The 9,705-nt window shown below is 44.7% G+C and overlaps 1 protein-coding gene across 4 annotated transcripts in view; it reads right to left on the bottom strand.

Annotated features, from left to right (window-relative positions):
- Kif13b (kinesin family member 13B) overlaps nucleotides 1-9,705 on the bottom strand; it is a 153,053-nt gene that overhangs the window by 32,895 nt on the left and 110,453 nt on the right. For all 4 annotated transcript variants that reach the window (XM_008828113.3, XM_008828112.3, XM_029561110.1 and 1 more), the window contains exons 32-34: nucleotides 5,087-5,239; nucleotides 4,776-4,853; nucleotides 3,231-3,284 (exon numbers count right to left, since the gene is read on the bottom strand). In XM_008828113.3, coding sequence (XP_008826335.1) covers nucleotides 3,231-3,284; nucleotides 4,776-4,853; nucleotides 5,087-5,239 — 285 coding nt within the window. The remainder of the gene's footprint in view (nucleotides 1-3,230; nucleotides 3,285-4,775; nucleotides 4,854-5,086; nucleotides 5,240-9,705) is intronic.

The raw sequence follows: 9,705 nt of genomic DNA, 5'->3' as shown, positions 1-9,705 counted from the left end.
CACAGAAGGACGAAAAGGTGTTTCCATGACTGAACCCAGAGCCAAGAGGAGATCACCAGGTTTCCTGATAATACCTCACTCAAGATCTGAGGACCGCAAACTGCCCTAAGTCCCAGGCAGAGGCCAGAGCTTTCTGAAGTCCATAGGAAAGAAGTGGAGAGACCCAGACTCTTGTCACCAGGACAGAACCAAGACATGAGCAAAATCTGAGCAGATACAAACGAAACCATCTCATTTTCTCTTAAATTGTTCAGGAATAGCAACAACCAAAAAAAAAGAGAACCAAAAAGAAAACAGTAATAAAAACAGTGTTCCCTCTGCAGCATGACACAGCCTGCCAAGAGCTCGGTTTGACTTCTCCCAACTTTGGCAGAAGCAGCCCTGGACAAGTGCAGTCATGCAATGTCATCCCGTATAGCCCTGCTGGTCATCCTAAATGCTGTGTCCAAAGAGTCTGGCAAGGTCCTGCATAAACATAACCACCACACACACACACACACACACACACACACACACGCACACACGCACGCACGCACACACACATGCACACGCACACGCACACACACGGCCATCTTTCTTTATGAGGTTCCTTCTTAAGTCCCCTTCAGTTCCCACTGTGCCTAAATCCTTCCCACTGTCTCAATTGTCCACAGGATCCCAAACCTGACTTTACCTCTGGTTTTAATTTTGAGAAACCTCTAGAAATTGAGTGACTCCTCCCAGTCAGTTTCTCAATGATCAGCCTGTTGTCACAAAATTTAGATGCTGCTGGACTGCCAGGCATGGTGACGCACATGGTGGCCCACACCTTTAATCCAAGAACTGGAGAAGCAGAAACAGGCAGGTCTCTGTGAGTTTGAGGCCAGCTTGGTCTACATAGAGTTCTAGGTCACCCAGAGCATTACCTAGTCCCCTCCCTCCTGTCTCCTCCTTCTTGTCCACAGGATCCCCGAGTCCATCTCCTCAGTATAACTGGTTCTTTTCTCTCCTCACTGATCTCTCCACCCTCTAATCCGACAAGCCTTCCCGCCTCTGTGCTGATAACAGCATACAGCACTCTGGTGCATCCTACATACCGTATCAGGAACAGGGGTGGGTGGGGCGCAGCCAGATCACTTAGGCAAACTATGCAGTCCAACTCCAATTCCCACTAGTCCTTGTTACATGAAGTGATTCAGGATATCCGAGCCAAGCTCCTTGTCCCTGGGTTCCACACCACAGGTGTTGTGGGGCCAGCTATTTACCCCGTGTCTAGGGTCATGCTGGCATTTCTGCCTGGCTTCCCACCTGCCTGTATGCACCACGGCACCACCCTCGGGACTCCACACAGGGTCACCACCTCACTGTAACCCCACAGGATCCCTGCAGGATGGCTGGAGAGCAGGCACCACCGTGTGGTTCTTCTGTCTGTGCTGGCCTCCAGAGCAGAACCTATGTCCTCTTTATTGGTACAGATGACAGCCCTGCTCTCTGAGGCAGAAATCATTACTGGCTGTTATTGTCTCCACTTTAAGATAAGGAAAGTTAGGAGACAGAAAGACAGAAATTCTTCTTACAAGGGATATAGAAGCACTGCCCCCAAATCACAGAAAGTCAATTTTTTTGTACCAAGTGTATTTCCCTTAAGATAGTTTCTTTATTCATATTTAAAAATCACTATATAATAAAGTTTCCAAAACTCTGCTTCCTTCATATAAATACAACCTGTGCTAAGCTGCACGAATCAAACCTATCATTGGGTTGATGTGAGCACTAAACCACAGCACCTTTTATAGAGACCAATGTCCACACCGATCATCCACTAACTGAACAGCTACCAGCAGTTTATATGTCTGTGTGTGCATATATGCATGCATGTACAAGTGTGTGTACATGTGCATGTATGTGCAAGTACGTATGTGCAACTATATGTGTATGAGTACATTTATGTGTGTGTGTGTGTGTGTGTGTGTGTGTAAGATTTCAGAAAAGGTGACAGTGACCTAGATCTTATACATGAGTCTAATTGATTTGTTTTCAATAGTCTTTTTAAAAAAATATTATTTTCATTTTATGTGGATGCGTGTACTGCCTGCATGTAGGTAAGTGCACTCGTGTCGTGCAATGACCATGGAGGACAGAAGAGGCTGTCAGATCCCCTCCGTGCTGGTATTAAAGGCGTGTGCCACCATGCCTGGCATAGTCTTTAAATTTTTATAAAGAAAAGGTCAAACACAACAAATAAGAGTATAATCAACAGCCTCGGTACTTCTCAGTAATCAGCCAATCTTTCTTTTTTCTATACTGAGTTACTCTGAAGCAACCCCTCATCACACTGCCATGAATGACAACGCACAGCACGCTACGCCCAGGCCTTAGCACCCACACCTAGCCAGGTACCTTGGAAAGTGACAGGCACAAACTGTAATGTGTAATACCCAGTACGTCAGCTGCAAGGTGTGCGGACCTTTTTTTATGTGTATGCGTGTTTTGCCTGCATGTATGTAAGTGCACCCATGCATGCAGTGCTCATGGAAATCAGAAGGTACCAGACACCCTGGAACTGGAGTTAAGACAGTTTTTAGCCATGTGGGTGACGGGAACTGAACCCAGATACTCTGCAAGAGCTGAGCTCTTGTTCTCCTGCCCCACATTAACCTTTTTTAAGAAAACAATGAGTTTCTATTTGCTTAAAACTCTGTCACATGGACAAAGTAAACTACAAAATAAACTCTAGCTAGGGAAATCTATGTGCCCTTTGTTTTATTTGATTTTATTTTATGTGTACGAGTGTTACGCCTGCATGTGTGGAAGTGCACCCGTGTCATGCACTGCCTGTGGAGGACAGAAGAGGGTGTCAGATCCCCTAGAACTGGAGTTATGGATGGTTGTTAGCCTCCACGTGGGTGCTAGGATTAGAACCCAGGTCTGCAAGACCAGCCAGTGCTCTTAACACTGAGCCATCTCTACAACCCATTTTCTTTTTTTCTAACAAACAATATTAATTTTAAGTATACTTTTCTTATTCTTTATTATATCAATGATTCACTATTATAAAATTAAATCCCAGTAATAAGAGGGTGCGGTAGATCTAAGTGGCAGATTAAGATAAATGAACTCAGAACATTTTCCAATAAATGTGGCAGAGTTCAGATGTGAAGGAAGACCTTGGACATGAAAAAGCCCAGAGGTTGAGAAGAAGAAAGATGGCGGGAAGTAAGTGGGAGGCTGACAAATCATTACAAACTCACCTTGTTGCTGCCTAGACTGGGTGACGGGCTAAGCTCCTGTCGGCTTCCAGACAACTGGGAAGAAAAAAAGGGAGTTAGTCCTCAACGTGTAAAGCATGAGAGCGCCACAAGGATCCCCACTTTGAAAACCACATCAAGCTGGGCCTGGTGGCACATGTCTATAATCCCAGCACTTTGGAGACAGAGGCAGGAAGATCATGGTGAGACCAGGCTAGCCTGGTTTACATAGCCAATTCCAGGTTAGTCAGAAGAACATAGTGAGACTTCATCTCAAAAAGACAAATCAAGCTGGAAGCAACGGTAGCCATAAGGACTGAGGCTGCAGTCAGTGGTCTTCAAGACTGGAAAACCACGAGGCAGGTTACCAGCAACTTTCCCATCAGGTCTGGGTGTCAGCATGCACTGAGGTGACGACACCTCACTGGGCCCCCTTCCAATTAAGGAGGCCAGGTTGCTGGGATCTTACATGGCCTGAGCCCCTTCTCTGAGGATTGGTAAAGTCATAAACTATTTAAACTATAGGACCTCAAATGCCAAATCTCTGATATGTCAATATACACTGAGGCTAGAAGCAGCTGCTCTTTCCTACAAGCCTGCGCCCTGAATCTTCCTTGTGCAGTTGGGACAGCAGTACACTAGTCTTCATATCTGAATCTTTACCAGAAATGAAGAACAGGGACAAGTGTAGTGATATACACCCTGCACCCGGGAGGCAGAGGCGGAGGCGGAGGCAGAGGCAGAGGCAGAGGCAGGCAGAACTCTGAGATGGAGGGACAACCTGTTCTACGTAGTGAGTTCCAGGCCAGTTTGGGCTACGTAGTGAGATGCTGTCTCAAAAAACAAAACAAAAAGAAATGAGGTGGACAGATATGTTCAGGAGCCACAGGTACACTCAAGAAGTAACCCCATGTTTAATATGCACATCACTGTACCTGTGTTTTTAAAATCAGCAGTCCTAGTTGGGCGTGGTAGTGTATGCCTTTAATCCCAGGCACCCTGCACCCAGGAGTCAGAGGCAGGCAGATCTCTGTGAGTTCAAGGCCAGCCTGGTCTACATAGTGAGTTCTAGGCTAGCTGGGGCTACAGGGAGACGCTGACTCAAAAAAAGTCCAAATATAGATACATAAATAAAACAAATTAAAATCAGCAGCCCTCAGCCAGGGCTGTGAACTACCACCTGTTTTCTCACTCATACTACCTAGATGGCCTTCAGTGCAAGTCACAAACCTACTCCAGACTTCCCACTTTAAAAAATAATTCATTTAAACCCAGAAAATGAATTCTTGCCCTGGGCAAGCAGCCAGCGGGGTTTTAGCTCCTCACGTGCTCGTGGCCCCTCAGGTGTGCTTGGCGACACTGCGGAGGACAAATGAGCAGTGTGTACACAGTCCTAGAGCGAGTGCCCTGGCAGTCAGGACCAGGCTCTTAAACCAGCACAGGTACGCTGGAGACAGCTGAGGTCGATATGAAGGGGAAGAGAGAGACCCAGGCAAGACACAAGAGGCCCGGCACCCAGCAGGGAGGGGCGGGCAGTGAGCAACTCACTCTGTTCACGCTGGGAGAGCTGATGCTCCTCCGGTTCAGTTTCCCTTTCCCCGTCAGCTGCTCCTTCACTGCCACTTCCTGGGATGAGGAAAATGTGCTAAGAAATGTGCCCCAAAGCAACACTGTTCAAACAGGTTTCCTCATCCTTTAATTAACAGCCATGACTTGACAAGACAGACGTCCCCACTGCAATCACTCTGGGTTATTCTGGGGTCACTGAACTCTTCAAAGTTCAGGTGCTACAATCCTAAACTCTAGAAAGTTGGGTACAGCAGCGGGCCGGGTAGGTGCCCAGCCATAATGCAACAGACCTGGCGAAGGCGGTCCAAGGTCAGGAGGTTCTCCACAGCCAGCACGCTGCGCAGATACTTCTCGATATATGCCTCGGAGGCAGCAGAAGCCGTGTTGTCTACGTTAGTTGCCATCCGTGCCAATGCCTCTCGCTCCTCCACTCCCTGGGCATCCTGGAGAACAGATGATACGGTTAAAACTACACTGAGGCAAATGTTCCAGATGCTTCTTGACACAGACACATACACCCACAAAACTTTTTTTAATATTTTATTTACTATTTTATTATTTTTATGTGTACGAGTGTACTGCCTGCATGGATGTAAGTGCACCTGTGTCATGCAATGCCCATGGAGGTCAGAAGAGGTTGTTGCACCCCCTAGAACTGGAGTTACTGACAGTTGTTAGCCACCATGTGGGTGTTGGAAACCAAACCTGGGTCCTCTGGAAGAGCAGCCAGTGCTCTTAACCACTGAGCCATCTCTCCAGCCCCCAACAAAACTCTTTTTAAAATTTGTTTTAAAGACTTATTTATGTGTTTGTGGGTGCCAACAGAGGCTAGTAGGAAGTGTCAGATCCCTGGCAGCTGGAGATACGAGTGTTGTGAGCCACCTGATAGGCACTTTGGGATGTGAACTCTGGTCTTCGTACAGAGCAGTAAGTGTTCTTAAGCACTAAGCCGTCTCTCCAGCCCCTCAACAGAGCTTTGAACTGACAAATTCAATGGAATCCAAATTTTCACTTTAACATCAGCTTTTAGAACTCAAAATACATTTTCCCCCCAAAATTATGAAACAGTCAGTGAACTTACATACATGCAGGCAATACACTCATACACCTAAAATAAAAATAATAAATAACATTTTAAAAAATTTTTATTTATGCCAGAAGTGGTGGCACACTCCCTTGATCCCAGCACTGGGGAGGCAGAGGCAGGCAGATTTCTGTGAGTTCAAGGCCAGCCTGGTCTACATAGTGAGTTACAGGACAGCTGGGGCTACGGAGAGACCCTGTCTCAAAAAGACCAAAAAAAAAAAAAAAAATTTTTTTTAGTTTATTTTACTTTATGCATATAAGTGTTATACCTACATGAATCTAAGTGTACCCATGTCATGCAATGCCCAAGGAGGAGAGAAAAGGGTGTCAGATCCCCTGGAACTGGAGTTACAGACAGTTATTAGCCGCCATGGGGCTGCTGAAAACTGAACCCTGGTCCTGTGCAGGAACAGCCAGTGTTCTTAATGGCTGAGCTATCCCTCCAGCCCCTAAATAAAAGATTTTAAATCATAAAATGAATTGGGCCTAGTGGCACAGGCCTGTGATAGCTACTTGGAGGCTGAGACAGAAGGAATGCAAGGTGAAGGGTAGCTCAAGCACCTAGACCCTGTGTCAAAATAAAACGCAGGTCAGGGACAGAGCTCAGTGATAGAGTATCTGGCCAGGATGTGTGAAGCCTTTTGAAGACAGGGTCTCCCTGTAGCCCCAGCTGGCCTGGAACTCACTATGTTGACCAGGCCGGCCTTGAACTCACAGGGATCCACCTCCCTCTGCCTCCCGAGTGCTGGGATTAAAGGCGTGCACCACCATGTCTGGCTCCACAGTACATTTTCAATACTATCAACTACAGGAGAAACATAATATATTCAACCAAGGAAAAAATGGTCAATTAATTTTAAGATACTATCAATTATAAGACATTCTAACTTCAAAGATGTTTCAATCTTAAGAAGCTATCAATTATAAGACATTCCAACACCAAAGATTTATTTAAGTGTAAATGAATCTTAAATAAAATATGGGAGGGTTTATAAATGGCTTCAGTTCACAAGAATCTCTGCCTCCTCCAGTCCTTCCTTCAAGCCTTGCAATGGCCAGGAACAGAATCAACCTCATTTTAAAGGTGTCATGTGAAAAGCCAGGTGTTGAGCACAGGAGGTGAGAAGAAAGCTTAGATCTCCAGGTCCTGAGGGAGTCTCCTCACACCGGCACAAAACACCTTCAGTGTCTGAAGGGAACGCACATCATCCCAATTTTGTAAGAAGAAACTGTCTTGTTGCTCTCTGGCCTAGGACCATTTCTTCCTAATGGCTTCTGTGACATGGAATACAGGAGGATTTTGGGGCTTTTTCAAGATGAAACTTATTAAAAGATGTTTTCATTTAGGTTTTAAATCTAGTCTTTACAAAATAAACTTTAAATTTCACTTTTTCTCTTGATCATCAGGATTTGATAATGTGAAAATAATGCTTGCCAACTTTGCAAGTCTAGCTAATTATCAGCAATCTAATCACACAAGGATATTTAGCTTTAAGCTGATTCCCCCACAATTCTTTCCTCTTAAAGCTTATGAAGAACAGAGCATCATTTCTAGGTCCAAGATTTTTGCTAGCCCAACTCACAAAGAGTTTACTTGCTGACTGACTGACAGCTGCTGGGGAATAAACCTGACATGCTGTACAAAAACTCTAGCACAGTTATACCCTCGGGCATTGACCTTAGGGTTTGTCTGTCTCTGTCTGTGACAGGGTTTCACTAAGTAGCCCAGACTAGCCTCAAACTCCTGATCCTTCTGCCTCAGCCTCCTGGTTCTAGAACTGCAGATGTGTACCAACACCTGGCAATAGTTTAATTTTCAAATGTTCAAGAGGCTTCAAGTTAAATACTTAAATAGTATTTATTATTTAAGCCTCACTTGAAAATCCAAGAAAGGATAAGTTACTATTTGAAGCTTTTAGAGACAATCAAGTGTTTTCCTTGTTTAGATTTTGTAAGAAATCTAAAGTAGGGCTGGAGAGATGGCTCAGCAGTTACGACCACTGGCTGCTCTTCTAGAGGACCCAGGTTCAGTGCCCAGCCCCTACATTTTGGCTAACAACCATCTATACCTTCAGTTCCAGGAAAACCAACACCTGCTTCTGGCCTCCACAGACACTGTATGACACAGGTGCACTTACATACAAGCAGGCAAAACACTCATATACATAAAAATATAAAGAAAGGGCTGGAGAGATGGCTCAGCTCTTAAGAGCACTGACTGCCCTTGCAGAGGGCCCAAGTTCAATTCTCAGCACCCACATGGTGGCTAACAACCATACGTAACTCCAGTTCCAGGGGAATCCCTCTTCTGACCTCCTCGGGTAATGCACAATATGGGTGCACTTATGTACATGTAGGCAATACACTCATACACGTAAAAAATAAGATATAATATATATATAAATAAACATTTTTAAGAAATCTAAAGCAAAACCAAGATGCTGTGTCATCTACTCATGTCCTTTTTTTTTTGGTCTTTTTGAGACAGGGTCTCCCTGTAGCTCCAGCTGTCCTAGAACTCACTATGTAGACCAGGCTGGCCTTGAACTCACAGAGATCCACCTGCCTCTGGGATTAAAGTGCTGTGCTGGGATTAAAGGCGTGCGCTACCATGCCTGGCTACTCATGTCCTTTTTAAACACTGGCCTCTGTATGAAAACATGCATTGACAACCTACTCTTTAAACACTCAACAGACTCAACCCACAAACCCGGAGGCCTGGAATGACAGACACTGTGCTGTGTGAGGAGGGCCTTAGGTTTCCAGTTCCTGTGTCCCTTCCCTCTCTCCAAGAACATCCATCTTTACTTCCTCTCATTCTAATAGTTGAGTTTGGAACAAGGACGCACTTCTCTGTCAGGTTTTCAGAGTCCTCTTCTGAGAACCTTCACATCTCCTGTCCATACAAGGGACACTGTGATGTCTCAGTTGAGTGAACAAAGCTCACCCAGGGTGGTTAGGAAGCACATACATACTGCTGCCACAAGCTGCCATTGGGATATCCAAAGCCCATCTGACTGACTCTTGGAAAGATCTCAGGAAATAAGATACAACAGCTATAGCAATACTAATAATCCCAGTAACAATAACAAAACAGCTGTAGCAATACTAATAATCACAGTAACAATAACAAAACAGCTGTAGCAATACTAATAATCCCAGTAACAATAACAAAACAGCTGTAGCAATACTAATAATCGCAGTAACAATAACAAAAAAACTGTAGCAATACTAATAATCACAGTAACAATAACAGCTGTAGCAATACTAATAATCACAGTAACAGTAACAGCTGTAGCAATACTAATAATCGCAGTAACAATAACAAAACAGCTGTAGCAATACTAATAATCACAGTAACAGCAACTACTACTTAGTGCTCAGTGGACTTATATACACACTCTCACTGAATCCTTAAGAACAACCTGTACAGAAGGCATTATTAACTCTATTTCACAAATAAAAAAATTTAGACTCAGGGTCACTTAAACAAATTGACTTAGCTAATAAGTGACAGAAATGAGACTTCTGATACCACATCAAACATAAATCTCTATATTGGACTATGTTTCTTCCCTCTGTGAGTAACACCATAGTTATTGTTATTTTCTACAAATAAAAAGCTGTTGAGTTGCTTTTCAAAAGTGTTCTTGGCTGGGGAGATGGCTCAGCAGTAAAAGCACTTGCTGCACAAGCCTGACAGCCTGATTCTGATCCCAGGAACCCCGACAGAAAGCTGGATGCTGGGGCTCCCATCTGTAACCCCAGCACTCCTCAGGCAAGATGGGAGGCAGATAAGAGAACTGGCACGAAGCTCACGGGC

Source organism: Nannospalax galili, unplaced genomic scaffold (genome assembly GCF_000622305.1).
Source record: "Nannospalax galili isolate Female #2095 unplaced genomic scaffold, S.galili_v1.0 scaffold612, whole genome shotgun sequence".
NCBI lineage: Eukaryota > Metazoa > Chordata > Mammalia > Rodentia > Spalacidae > Nannospalax > Nannospalax galili.
Note: the sequence above shows the minus strand (reverse complement) of the source record. Positions and strands in the feature narration are given on the sequence as shown.